Genomic DNA, 13,611 nt, shown 5'->3' on the forward strand with positions numbered 1-13,611 from the left:
AGTGCGTCTTTGCCGTAAGAATTTGCACAAGTAGTTAGCACTACCAGCATCTTCAGTGGCTTCCACTGGACTCTTTCATGATCGTTCGTTATGCTCAATGCATTGCCAGTTTTGTGGAATGTAGTGTATAGGTACCATGCACTGCAACTACCTATTCTGTTTGGTAGGCATCACCATCATGAGCATGTTCTATCTTTGCTAATCTGCCTAGGTAGTTAACATTTTCATAAAGACATTCAGTTTTTGTTACAGGACCTCACAATGGTACAACGATTTACCTAATGATGAGAATAATTTTACTGTTGTTATTAATGCTGGACAGTCGTTCTTTTCTGTATTCATGTGATTTGTTCAATCCGCATCTTTGTAATTTAGCTATACCATAACTTTGTTGTTACATTTTTTTGTCACAGTGCTATTTGTGTTCATGTATTTGTTTTGTATCCATGTGTAGTTTTGTACTTGTTATAATAGGCTAGCTGGAATCAACGGACGCCGCTATGGCTTGGATTAACTGAAACGATGAAAGGTTTATTTGATTGTGGGGTTCGGTTTAGAGGTGCAATATGTCAGTGATAGATTTCTCACAGGACGCATCAGATAACGCCAGCCTGTACATCGCTGTACTACCATTAGGAGAAGTAACCGCTGCTCTATACTCGTCAGTATTGGACACGCTGAACTTGTTATCAGCTTACCGGTCTCCAGATGGAAAGAACAACTATCTTCACTTCAAGTTTCTCAGTACAGTGCCCAAGTGGGGGCAGGGTGGTGCGGAATGGTCACAGTTCACCGCGTATAAGCAGGTGATCGGGATACTGGCGGTATCCCAGTGTTTTGATGAAGAAGACGCGCTTCTAATAGAATCCGAATTCAAGAAGGTGACAACGAAATACAGGCGGACACTGTGCGACTCCAGATGTATTGTATTTGGGAACAAGAAGAGGATTGAGGAGCAACTAGACTTCAGACGTGGCTTTTGTGCCGTCAATGCTGACTTAACAAGTAATTCAGGCACAGTAGGAATTGGAGGTAAAGACATAACAACAATACTAAAAGACTTCTTTCTGGGCATACATGGTGTATTAATGTCACGGCTGAAGGATATGTTAAAGATTCTAGGACCAACGAACAAGGAAATTCCCATACTGGTGTCTCCATTTGAACGCTTGACCGAAACTAATGACAAGTAAGTCAAGACAATATGTAAATTATGATTATGTAGTAAAACGTGACAGTGTATGAGATTGCCCGTGGTTTCTATGAATACAAACTATTAACACCTCTAATTGTGTACATGCTAATTAGCTAAAAGAAAAGTGTGCTTCATGGTACAGCCTCTTGCAGGATGATCCCAGGATTTGCCTGTACTGACCTGAGTACCTGAGTAGTGCACACCTAGTCTCCTTCTGGGTAGTGTGACTTTGTGCATGGTAGTTAAAGGCTTAGCCTTTTTGCTTGTTGTGTGTTGTCAGGCTATTTGCAATGGTATTTGATGTATGTTTACCCTAGGAGTTACCCCAGGAAGCACTGTCTTGCTAGAGCACGTAAACAAATTGCAGACACCTACCTTGTATCTGGAAGTGTTCAAGAGGCAGTATCACAGTATAGTGCCGTCATAGAGATGCTGCGTTCCTATAATGACTGGTTGTGGCTTGGCTCGGCATATGAGGGCCTGGCCTGTGCTGCCCTCATCATGAAGTCCAATGAATCTCTATCACAACTTGACTTCTCCAATGGAATAAACTGGAAACATTCTCCATGGAGCAGTCAGCGGTTGACTACAAGGAGTAGGCCTGGTTCTCCTAGACAGAAAAGTACAATTTCTAAAACTTCTAGTGACTACAATATATCAAGAAGTTCACCAAAACCTGTAAGAAAGACTTACAGTCATGGTGGAAACAAAGAAGAGAGTGATTTCGGGACTAGCACAATTATTGAACAACCAGTAAGTGTAGAAGACAAAGAATTAGAAGAGTTTGGACAAAGTGATCATATTGATGAAGTAGAGGAAGATGATATAGATGGAAAACTGTTACAGCGGCTTTTACAGAAGGATTATATTGTGGATAAGTTTACTCGAGCACTTCACTACTATGGGAAGGTAGTTTAATATCACAATCTTTAGCTGCTGTTTTGATTGTGGGCTTTGTAGGCTGGACCAGTGGGCGGTGTGTCTCACATTGAAGGTCTCTTGAAGTTCTCTAAGTTTCTAGTTTCTGAGAAGGTAAGTTAGTGATGAAAAATGGGAACTTTAGGTGATACATGTAACATTCTCATCCATGGATGGGTGATTTCAAGAAGATGGCTGAATCAAATACAGTGGTTCACTTAGCCCAGTATAATTATATGTAACGTGCAACTTTCTTAGCTTGGGCTAATTGCTTATGCTGAATAACTGCATTCAGCCTCCAATGGCATTGATGCAGTAAGCATAAGAAATGAATATTTAATTTTGTGCGGCCCTGATTTACTGATATCACGAATTGTATCACAATTCAATTTGACTTGCATAGTATGAGGCTAGTATTGATGTAATAACTTTGTGTAATTCTCTCTGTATCACAGCGTTATATGCTTGCTTGCGAGACTCTTCATCGAGTTTTCAAGGTGGAGTCATATGTGTCTGAAGATGACAAGGTTTGGAATGGCTTTAATTGTGTGATGTGTATGTGTGTTGCTCCTCTGTAGGTGTTGCTGTATAAGACAATTTCTGCCATATATGCGTTAATGGGGTTCAAACGCAAGGCATCCATGATGACCCATTATGCTTCACTACAGTCATTTAAACTGTGTAATGACTCTCATCCACAAACTCTCTATCAGGTGTGTGTGTTTGTGTGTGTCTGAGCACGCGTGTAAGTATGTGTCTGTAGATTTTGTACGTATGTGTGTATAGCCCAACATACACACACGTATTATTGGCTATCCTATACCTACAGGCTTAGAAATGTTATTTTGTCAGATTCAAAATTTTTGATTGTCCATTTGATTTACACAGATGACCCTGTCGCACTATAGCCATCTTCAAAGATACTTATTTATTGTACAAAAGCAGTCACTGACTAGAAAGAAGCCTGTGTGTTCACATTTCTAGACTGGATTTTTGCAGAATAGCATTGTTGTGTTGAAATGCTAGCATACCCTAACTTGCTACACACTAATATACTGTATAATGTTACAGTGGTAACAGTATTACTTGCTTCTCAATTTAGTGGCTTCAGAATTTTCCCCTATAGTGACCTCACTTATTTTATAACCATTTAGTGGACTGTGTGTGAAAATGGGCTGTGCAATAAAATTATTTTTAGCAAAAAGCTGACTCAACAGGCCTGGCTTCGTATATATAAACTGTTACTCTGTCTTCATGTTACTTGTTGCTTGCTTCCTTGTGTAGTCTTATGAATTACTCAAGGAGTGTCTCCCGGGGTTTAGTTTGTCACTTGATGTAGACAATGACTCTAATGGGGAGACAGTTCATCATCAGTTACTACCCAAAGGGTGGCCAGTGGTGCAGGCTAAAGTGTTGAAGGATCTTGTAGTGTTGACCAAGTACATGCACCAGAATGCTTCAGCTGTGAGGTGCATAGTGTTGTGCTGTAATATTTGTTGTTTAGAACTATATATACCACAAACACACACAAACACCGACAACACACACACACACACACCGACAACACACGCACTCACCAACAACACACGCACACACCAATACACGCACACATACACACTTGACTTGCCAGCCATCATGAGATGATGCCATCCAGGGATGTGGTCACTCTTTCCTATCTTCAACGAGGAGGAGTGGTGGTACACTTATGCTTTACAATATCTTGTGTTCTCCTAAATGAGCGATGGCAGGTGGCACAAATAAAAAGCTTGTTTAAGGGTGGCGCCATCACATGTTTATCTAGTCCATAAGTACACAATGAATGCCATCTGGTACGATCCTGAGCTTCCTTATACCATGATGTTTCATCTATCCCACACTTCTTCAAATCCTGACAGATCTTGTCCCTCCAACAAAGCTTAGTACCATGTGCAGGACGCTTCTGAGGGAGCCAGCCAAATAACAGCATCTTTGGGTGTCTGTTTTCTGACATTCTAGCAACATGTCCCAACCATCTTAGCCTGCACTGTATTAGTAAGTCACCAATACTCTCTACCATACCAAATCTACCAAACAGCTCAGCAGTAGTAAGATGTTCCTTCCACTGAATAGATCTGCTAACACCCAAGATTGAACGAACACATCGTTGGTGAAACCTGTCTAACCTACTAACCAGTTCTTGAGTGGGGGCTCGGGTTTCACCATCATATAACAACACTCCCAACACTACAGATCTATACACCATCCTCTTGGTTTCCAACGTCAAGTCTGAAGCAGTGAATACAGAATCACGGAGACTACTAAAAGCTCTGGATGCTTGTGCAATCCTACAATTAACTTCACTAACCACCCCACCACATGCCTCGATCCCGAAATTCATCAACAACTTCCACTACACCTCCATCCAGTTCCAGTGGGGCCAGGTCATAATCAGTTAGACCAATTCATCAACAACTTCCACTACACCTCCATTCAGTTCCAATGGGGCCAGGTCATGATCAGTTAGACCAATCCCAGCAACCAGCAGTTTCGTCTTAGGGACACTCAGGGTAAGACCAAGCTTGCTAGCTACTTCATCACACACACACACACACACACACACACACACACACACACACACACACACACACACACACACACACACACACACACACACACACACACACACACACACACACACACACACACACACACACACACACACACACACACACACACACACACACACATACATACATACACAGGTATACACAAAGTTTCTTTTGCTTTTTACTGTTGTTTAGGTTGATGTGTGTCCTCCTACAAAGTCTCTACATGTACTTGAGCAGTGAAGAGTTGGAGGAAATCACATCACTGTTGGAACAGAGTGCCACTCAGTCACAGGAGAATGAAAACTTTGTCCCTTTCCTGACACAGAAGAAAATTAATCATGCAGTGCCTCTTACTGAAATTCCTAAAGTCAGGTATGAGAATACAACTCATTGGTTGTCCTCACCTTATTCATGAATGCAACATGGTATAACCTCCTGTGGGTTACTAGTGCTGCCCCCCAGGAGGATTGGCTCATAGTACCTGACTAGTTTCACAAGATCAAATGCGTGTTAGTGATTTTATATTTATTTTTGTACTAGATATTTTAAGCCATGCAAACTTTCTGATCATCTACACCCCCATCGTTATCCTGGTTATGTACAGAAAACTACTGACAAAGACTCTGGTCCTTTCATTTACTCGTCACTTCGACTTAACCAGAAGAAGAAGCCAAAAGAAGGTATAACAACTATAAGAGAATAGTGAGCCAGTTGAAGTGGTGATCAGGCCATGGCATTAATGTACACACATTTAGACTCTGAAACCATGGTATGTATGGTAACTAGGATCAATACATTTTAGGAAGGCCCCAAAGTGGTCAAATAGAGGGACACTACTGCCCATAAGTCACAAACTGCATCTTACATTCACAGATAAAGCTTCCTCTTTCTGTGAAAATAAATTTTTTGTGTGAATGGCCTTTCACTCACTCAGTATAGTGGTTAATAGTTCAGTGGTACAGCAGCTAGAACATTTTGTTTTGTTTTTGTGTAGTGTTCTGGGTAGAAGGAACTGCCGTAGAGGTATCTGTGACGATCATGAACCCTCTGCCATTTGACATCAAGGTTGAGAAAATGGTGAGGTCTTTTATGGTGATGATGTGCAATGACACATCTGTAACTATGGAATCTACAGTGTATCCTATCAGAGGGTGTAACCATGGAGTCGATACCGTTTGGTTTGGTGCTGTCACCTGACCATGAGCCACATCACTTCACTCTAATCTCAATACCTCATGCTACTGGCAAGCTAACTCTGTTGGGTGAGTTGGCTGTTAGCACAATATATGTAATATGGTCGCCTGTCTAAACCATCCAAATTGACGATGCCCACTGTGTCATTTGTGTACACAGCCTGCCTAATGTAGCTATCTGCTTAATAAGGTCAGATTTTTAATAACCTGAGAATCAGGCTTGAACTTTGTACACAAATGATATTTGGGGAATTTCAAGTTGGATTAGGTGGGGATTACTATAGAGACCAAGCCTCCCTGTGATTCGATGTTGTATCCTTTCTCTATGTGTCCTTAGTTTGTGGTGTGGAAATTATTGGTTGGCTAATGATACCTTGTTTTCTGCCATAGTAGTAAACCATTAAATGTATCAGTAAGTGTGTGATAAGATTTGTCTTTGCAAAAACGTACTTCACAAAATATGGCAGACATATTAACATTACACAGAGCATTTATGATTTGTCATGTATGCCCCCAGGATATTCTGCCGTAGTGTTTTCCGTTAAGAGTGAGTGCATAGTGCGTGTCACGGATCACCCCATCATACATGTTGTGCCGAGTTTGCCACTGCTGCGTGTCAGACTGCTTGGTCCCAGTTGTGTCAAGGCCCCTGTCCTTGACAGCGGCAACAGCAACAAGCATCGTAACAGCATTGTCAGCATCATTGAGAGCAATAACATGTTGGAAATGATGGATGGAGAGAGGTAGGCCATCACTTTGGGACTGTTAAAGTCATTTTGTGTACTTTGTGTTGCTTCTCTGTTGCTTCTCTCTTCCCTAAAGAGCAGTAAAGTGATGCAGTAGTACAACTCTATTTTGCTCAAACTTTATTAGTTGAAAATGACTTTAAAACTGGTAGCAAATTACTACTGGTTTTGGGTATATGTTGTTAGGGGGGCACTATATCCTGGTAAATTGTCTCCCAATTTCATGCTAGTGTTGGCTTTTTGCTAGTTCTTTTAATTGCATTGGGAAGATTGTTTGTGTGGGTGCATGTGTGCATGGATGTCTGTCTACACCCTCATCAGCTAAACTTTATGGGAAAGCAAACAGTGAAGCAAAGGCTGTATGAACACACCTCTTGCGAGTTGAAAAGGGGTATATCCCTCTTGTACACATATTGAAACGAAGAACAAGGTTGAATTGTTGCATAGAGAAGAGAAAAGTGTGATAAACTACAAGGAGAAGTGTTTCCATGCATTATTTGTAGTTTTAAAGCAATTGGCTTGAGATACGCTTTGTTAGCAACAGAATCAATAGTAATCATGAAACAATTTATGAATTACAAAATGCATGAAACTACGAATACAAATTGCCTATAGTAAAGCATATTCTTTGACATGATGGTTGATTACAAACATTGAAATGATTATTCTTTTAGAGTAGTGAGTGTTCTACTTAAGTATTCAATATATTTTGCATAAGTGATTGTACATGCAACTTCACACTTGTTAGTTATTCGACCATTCAATTAAAGTAGTCGTCAGTCAACAGATGTGTGCTCTATTAGAGAGTTACTGAACAAAGCTCTGTATAGTAAATGATACTTTAAACCCCATATTAGTTCTCTCCACTGTATAACAAAACATTAAGCACTTTTCAGACAAAAAAAACTCTTCAGTTTTTCATATTATTTTCTTTGTTATAATTTGGAGGGTTCCATAATGGTGTGTGTTTAGCTCCAGTTTGGATATTGTGATTGATAACTCTGGGGAGCATCCAGTCACTGCTGTTAAAATCAAACTGCAAAATAAAAATAGTGAGTCACTACACACAGTAAAACTTCACCGGCTAAATATCATGTTATTTTTTGTAGGTGAATTTTGTGCTTTTACATTTGATGAGACAGAAGTACAGAGAGAGTTACCGCTGGCAGTTGGGTGTAATGTTAAACTAAGAGTACAAGTCAGTGCAAACATTCCACCTCATTTGAAGACTGTATCGGAAGAAAAGGAGATGGATTTTCCTGACAGTGGTAGCAATTTTTCCCCGGGGCTAATCCAACCAATTGCTGATTCTCCTGTTCCTGGGGACTCACCTGCAGCACCTAACAAATCAAACTATCAAGAGAGAACTAAAAGTCTCCCTGCTGCTGCAAAGAAATCTAAACTAAGCAAAGGACCTTTTGGCACCTTTACATTAATGCGTATCGGAACTTTGAGCAGAGACTCATCTACTTCCAGTGTCCAGGAAGCTAAAGTTAAAGGAAAGAAAAAAGTTTTGGATGAGATAGATACTGACAGACTGAGTACAGCAAGCGGTAAAGTTTCATTGAGGAGACCAACTTCACCAATGAGCAGTGTACATGAAAGGCCTCTAAGTATTATCAGTAATTCATCATATACTGAATCTGTTACAATAGACTCTGATTCAATCAGTCAATCGTTACTGACACACAAAACAGCATCTGCTGAATTTGAGGTAGAGTACACAGGTGGTCCAGGGGCTAGTGTAGGATATTACCGCAAGACACAGTTATGTGTGACTACAACAATCTTACCGGCATTTAACTTCAGTCAATTTGATGTGTTCCCTTGTGGAGAGTAAGTAACTATAGCAATACCAGAAGAAATTGGTCATGAGTCATTTGTAGGTCTAGTTGAGAAACTGATGTTGTCAATTCTATACACACACACTTGGTGATGTGTGCAAGATAACTTGACTTCCAAGACTTAGCATGCAAATTTTCCCTTTTTTAACAAGAATTTTAGAGACCATGTATAATCTAGGAGTGTACATAGGCTTGATAGTTGTTTACAAAACACCTCATCTATTTTTACAAAAACTTATACACTCCTTTATGGCCAACCTCTTCTGCAATTAGATATTTAAATTCACAGGTCACAAATTTCTCATCCTGTAGGGCTACCAATAAATTCACATTGAAATTCAACGTCACTAATGCCACATCTAATCCACTGGAGTTATCCTGTGCAGTACACCAGTCCCCAGTTGATGGGTCATTATGTGATACACCCACACAGACACACTGCTGGAACATTGACGGTTCGTGCAACAAACGAGTAGAGGTTGAGCTGAAGAAGTTTATCCTCATGGACTTGGAGGAAGCTAGTGAGCAAGAAGAGCTGGAGCAGTACCAGCAGCACTTGGCCAACCTTGTGAGGTTAACATGGACCAGTGTATCCTTTGTGTGTTGCTGAGTATAGAGTTACTGTTAATAAGGCCATCAAATTGACTAATGAGGCACCTTAGGGACTTACTTGACATGGTCACTACATTAAGGATGAAATTGCCTCTAAGAGAGGTTTCACTGTACCAAGGATAGTCTTGTGTGGCCAGACCTTGTTTATTGTACATTTGGCCATACTAAATGAGAATAGAGCATACTGTTGTCAGGTCATTATTTGAAACGTAAGATTAACCTTGAGTGAGGTTTTATCCATGTACAAAAGACAGCACTTATTTCTTTAACACACCTCCAGTCATTGTTAGGGAAGCGGAGTAGCAACTCTATATCAGCGTTTGCCATACCAGCAGACATGCTCAGTATAATGAAACACATTCCTCTACTCTTTGGTAAGTGGTCACAGTACTGATACAGTTGTTAGTGTATTCATGTTGTTGTTGTTTTAGATGTTTTGCTAAATGACACCAGCCCACTACTTCATGGCACAACAAAGGTTCCAGTCAACAACAAGATTAATATCACCATCACTTTAACCAGTATCCACTGTGAGTGTTTCCATGATCAAACCTCTCTATTTAATGCCTTCCCCCACTCCTAGCATCTCCTCTGGTTAATCTACTGCTAATAGTACAACCTCATCAAGAGCATTGTACCGGAGCACCTGATAGTAATCTCACTGGTAAAATGGTCTATTCTGGATCACTGAGAGTAGTAATTCCTAAAGTAAGTGTAAGTAGTAGGTAGTGCGTGTGTGTGAGTGTGCAGTACATGCGTGCACGTGTGTATTCTATTTGTCGTGCAGCTTAAATTAAGATACAACGGAAAATTCAGTGAGAGAGCTCTTTTAGAGGAAACTTGTGAGACATTGAGATACTCTAATAGAGTATTCATATAAATATTACAGACAGAAATGGTGTGTTCCATTTCCAAATAGTTACAGACCAGACATGAATTTAGTTAGAAATTACAATAATATTTTGATTGTTTTTCCATTGTGTGTTAATGCATATTTGTGTGCTTAGCCCAGGGCTGCCGCACTGTTTTTTTAGTTATAATATCTGTCAGTTTTAGTTACAAGCAATTTTTGAACCACATAAATGTTCAAGGTCTCTCAGCAGTCATGCCCCAGGCCCCCACACACCCATGCATCATTAATTCAGTACTGCTGCTGCAGCCTAGTGTTACTTGCATGTTTATCTCTCCCTCCAGCTAAATCCTTCAGAATCTCACCAACACAGAATAGCGATGACATTCTTATGTAAGGGAATTTATCGTGTTAGCATCAAGTGTTCTCAGTTAGTGACTGGTGAGACAATCGCCACACACCCTTCACTGGAGAGGAGGACTAGTCGAGACAGTAGCAGCCACTTGGAGAAGACCCTTAACAATGAATCAAAGAGGAATAGCTTACATATTTGTGTGTCACCAGTATTGCCGTCTTCAACGACACTCCACAGTCGTCGTAGTCCAATGCCTTCCATGTCCCCAACACCAATATATGACAGACAAGACACCCCACCACCTCATGTGAATAGACTACAAGAAACGATTACAGGACCATTGCTAACACTGGATGTGTACCAACCAATTAACATGTAACAAGCCTCACATGATTTACCCTTGTCCTCCTATGATTTAAATATATCTAGAAATAACAGAATTGGGATTTTAATTATTTTTATTGATTGAAACAATTTTTAATGTGACATGTACAGTATATTATTAACAGTAATTCTCCCCACGATCCAGCACCTCATTAATATGTTGATGTCAGTTAGTCTACTCTTTCCATCGGTGTCCACACTCTGGTTTACAACACTTGTAGAAGATGGTCATGGGCTCATCAGCAGATCTGGTCTGTATTTGTAAGAAATACGCTCTGTGGTGTTCACATTTGGGACAAGTTTCTAAAAAGTAGTGAGTAAATTATAGCGTTAATCTTAAACACTACCTTCAGTAGAGTCGACATTTTTCCAAGCATCCTGACCTCCCAATATGTCGTCCACTTTCTTTAACGCGGGGAACTTGTAGGATACCACCTGTAAATGTGGAAATACCTCAGTTGCTCCACAAATAATCACTCTTGCGTTTACCGTTCTTTCAATGTTCTGTACGTAAGGACACGTGTTACACGCGAACCTATAACAACGGGGCCCTTCCTCCACCACAAGTAGATTACCACATGTTGGGCAAAACAGAAACATCACCGAGTAGCTCGCTCGATCTGCTCCGACTATGGCGTGTCTAAAAAGTTTTGTGTGCGCGTTTGATTCTAATCGAAAAGTTTCAGTTGTAAAAAATTTGTTTAATTGGAAAGTTGGCTTGAGCTCAGGGTTTGAGGCCATGTGTAGTAAGCGTTTGGCAGAGTGTTGCAAACCTTTCCGTACCTTTTTACATACAAGAAAGTCTAAGACATTGTGCGGAATTAAAACTTGCCATGGTTTGACTGGCCTATGGAGCTACAACGGCTCGTGTACTCCTCTACCCGCCAGTGGGCAACTAACAACGACGAAGGATACCATGCAAATAAACCTCAACTCTTTTATTCGTCATTATTCGAAACTGGGTAAGACATAATGAAGGTTGAAGCTTTTGACTACACCAGGTGATCTAATTAGCTAGCCACAAATTTACAAACAGTGTTAGTCGAGGTGTTAGTAGTCAATTTATATTTTCTAGGTACCAAGGCAACAAAGACTGGTGCTATTGGTCCATCAGAAAATGTGGAAGTTGGTCGTATCATGTTACCAGATGATGCTAACGTTGTCGGTAATGTACATGGAGGTACCACCCTGTCTATGATAGAACAGGCTGGATTTGTTGCAGCCACTAGACACTGTAATAGTGCTCCTACCAGTGATAAAGACAAACCACTACTTGGGGCACTTGCTCGAGTTGAACGCACTGACTTTCTACAGCCAATGTACATTGGAGAACTAGCCAAACTTCAAGCAAAGGTCACATATACTTCAGCACATTCTATTGAAGTGACTGCAGATGTGTGGGCAGAGAATTTGACAACTGGTGAAGTTAGGAAAACCAACCATGCTATTTTGTGGTATGTAGCCATCGAGGCTCCTGATGAGTCATTACATTACAGTAAAACACTGACCCCAGTAGCAGTCCCTCCTTGTACTAGCTTAACTGATGAAGAACAAAGGAAAGGACAAGCACGTTATGAGTATCAGAAACAAGACCAGTTAAATGGCAAACAGATCGATCCTCTTGTGTTAAAGGCTTGTGATAGCAGCAGTGCAGAGGTAGGCACCCCAGATCATTCACAGAGTGCCTTAGTTCATTTAGTGTTGCCATCAGATTGTCTTACTAGTGGTCACATGCAGGGTGGTGTGCTAATGAAGCTGATGGATGAGTGTGCTGTCATTGTTGCTGCAAGGCATTGTCGTACAAATGTCGTTACAATCAGTTTAGATGCAATAAATTTTATCTCTCCTGTTGTTAATGGAGAATTAGTTACTCTACGAGGTCGTGTGACATTTGCCAGTGAGCGCAGCATGGAGATAGCTGTGACAGTTCAGGCTGAAGGGATGGCTATTGGTAATCGCAGGAGTACCAACACAGCATATTTCACCTATGTGTCTGTACCTAAGGGATCTCACCAAGCTCAGAAAATACCTCCATTAATACTAGTCACTGAGAAACATAAGAAAATGTTTGAGGATGGCAAGAAACGACACCTAGCTAGGAAAGAGATGAGGAAACTACAACAATAATTATATATTTTATTATGTTAATGTGTTGTGCTATTTCAAGCTGTCGCTTGTGGTATCGAGATATTTGACTAGAAACTGGTGTCCCATGAATTAATGTTTCATTATACTGAACATTTCTGATAATTACTGCTAACCATGACTGGAGGTGTGGTAAAAAACTGCTGTCTTTTGCACATGGATGAAACCTCACTCCAAGTTGATTTGCATGTGTTTTAGGAAAAATAGCTGCACCTGACTGCTTTATTTGAATATATGCATGAAAGTAGGTTGTAGCTATATACAAAGTGATCCATTCAGCTATCTCCTACACTGATGTTTACTGTACAATCTACACCCATATTAGCATATCATTCATGTGACTTTCTTGTTTTGTAAGAAAAAATACTGACCCACTGGATTTGTGAAACAAAATAGCATGGCCAGATTATACAACAGACTATTCTGGTTAGTTCCTCATCAATAAAACTGTCTCATTGATGAAGTCAATCATTCTCCCATGTTAATGAGCTAAGATTTAAGTAATTCTTTAGACTACACACACACAGAGTGAAATTGAACATTTAACTTTGGATATACATCTTATAAAATATAATTAAGTTGTGAGACGCTTTAAAGTTGTATAGGAGACAATGAACCATTCTTAGGACAGCAAATGCCTAAGGTTCTTGCAATTAGAGAGTGAAATTTCTATGTAAGATTTTCTTGACAACCCTTACTGCAAGCTCTATACAATGAGTTGTAAAATCAAGACACACGGTAGTGTGTCGTGCAGCCCAAGAAGCCGGCACGCCACACCGTG

General features: G+C 40.3%; 3 protein-coding genes across 3 annotated transcripts; 2 read left to right on the top strand and 1 right to left on the bottom strand.

Moving 5' to 3' along the window:
* Positions 1-504: 504 nt before the first annotated feature.
* LOC136249963 (trafficking protein particle complex subunit 9-like) lies at positions 505-10,825 on the top strand. The gene is made up of 18 exons (XM_066042097.1): positions 505-1,189; positions 1,513-2,104; positions 2,156-2,227; positions 2,569-2,640; positions 2,692-2,826; positions 3,398-3,582; positions 4,894-5,073; positions 5,242-5,381; positions 5,696-5,778; positions 5,837-5,963; positions 6,412-6,637; positions 7,613-7,692; positions 7,750-8,476; positions 8,797-9,073; positions 9,377-9,470; positions 9,528-9,626; positions 9,680-9,804; positions 10,291-10,825. Exons 1-18 carry the CDS (start codon positions 567-569, stop codon positions 10,678-10,680), a joined length of 4,227 nt encoding a protein of 1,408 aa, XP_065898169.1. The 5' UTR covers positions 505-566; the 3' UTR covers positions 10,681-10,825.
* On the bottom strand, positions 10,742-11,366 carry LOC136249965 (DNA-directed RNA polymerase III subunit RPC10-like). The gene is made up of 3 exons (XM_066042099.1): positions 11,175-11,366; positions 11,033-11,120; positions 10,742-10,988 (listed from the first exon to the last, which is right to left on the bottom strand). The coding sequence occupies exons 1-3, from the start codon at positions 11,283-11,285 to the stop codon at positions 10,861-10,863; spliced, it is 327 nt and encodes a 108-aa protein (XP_065898171.1). The 5' UTR covers positions 11,286-11,366; the 3' UTR covers positions 10,742-10,860.
* Positions 11,344-12,969, top strand: LOC136249964 (cytosolic acyl coenzyme A thioester hydrolase-like). Its single transcript, XM_066042098.1, has 2 exons — positions 11,344-11,647; positions 11,761-12,969. The coding sequence occupies exons 1-2, from the start codon at positions 11,425-11,427 to the stop codon at positions 12,810-12,812; spliced, it is 1,275 nt and encodes a 424-aa protein (XP_065898170.1). The 5' UTR covers positions 11,344-11,424; the 3' UTR covers positions 12,813-12,969.
* The last annotated feature ends 642 nt before the right edge of the window (positions 12,970-13,611 follow it).

Source organism: Dysidea avara, chromosome 3 (assembly GCF_963678975.1).
Source record: "Dysidea avara chromosome 3, odDysAvar1.4, whole genome shotgun sequence".
Taxonomy (NCBI): domain Eukaryota; kingdom Metazoa; phylum Porifera; class Demospongiae; order Dictyoceratida; family Dysideidae; genus Dysidea; species Dysidea avara.

Coding starts and splice junctions, on each gene's coding strand:
- LOC136249965 (XM_066042099.1), bottom strand. CDS start 11,285: ATGTTTCTGTTTTGCCCAACATGTGGTAATCTACTTGTGGTGGAGGAA. Junction 11,121..11,174: donor TACAGAACATTGAAAGAACG/GTAAACGCAAGA, acceptor CCACATTTACAG/GTGGTATCCTACAAGTTCCC. Junction 10,989..11,032: donor AAATGTCGACTCTACTGAAG/GTAGTGTTTAAG, acceptor ACTACTTTTTAG/AAACTTGTCCCAAATGTGAA.
- LOC136249964 (XM_066042098.1), top strand. CDS start 11,425: ATGTGTAGTAAGCGTTTGGCAGAGTGTTGCAAACCTTTCCGTACCTTT. Junction 11,648..11,760: donor TCGTCATTATTCGAAACTGG/GTAAGACATAAT, acceptor TATATTTTCTAG/GTACCAAGGCAACAAAGACT.
- LOC136249963 (XM_066042097.1), top strand. CDS start 567: ATGTCAGTGATAGATTTCTCACAGGACGCATCAGATAACGCCAGCCTG. Junction 2,105..2,155: donor CACTTCACTACTATGGGAAG/GTAGTTTAATAT, acceptor TGGGCTTTGTAG/GCTGGACCAGTGGGCGGTGT. Junction 8,477..8,796: donor GATGTGTTCCCTTGTGGAGA/GTAAGTAACTAT, acceptor CTCATCCTGTAG/GGCTACCAATAAATTCACAT.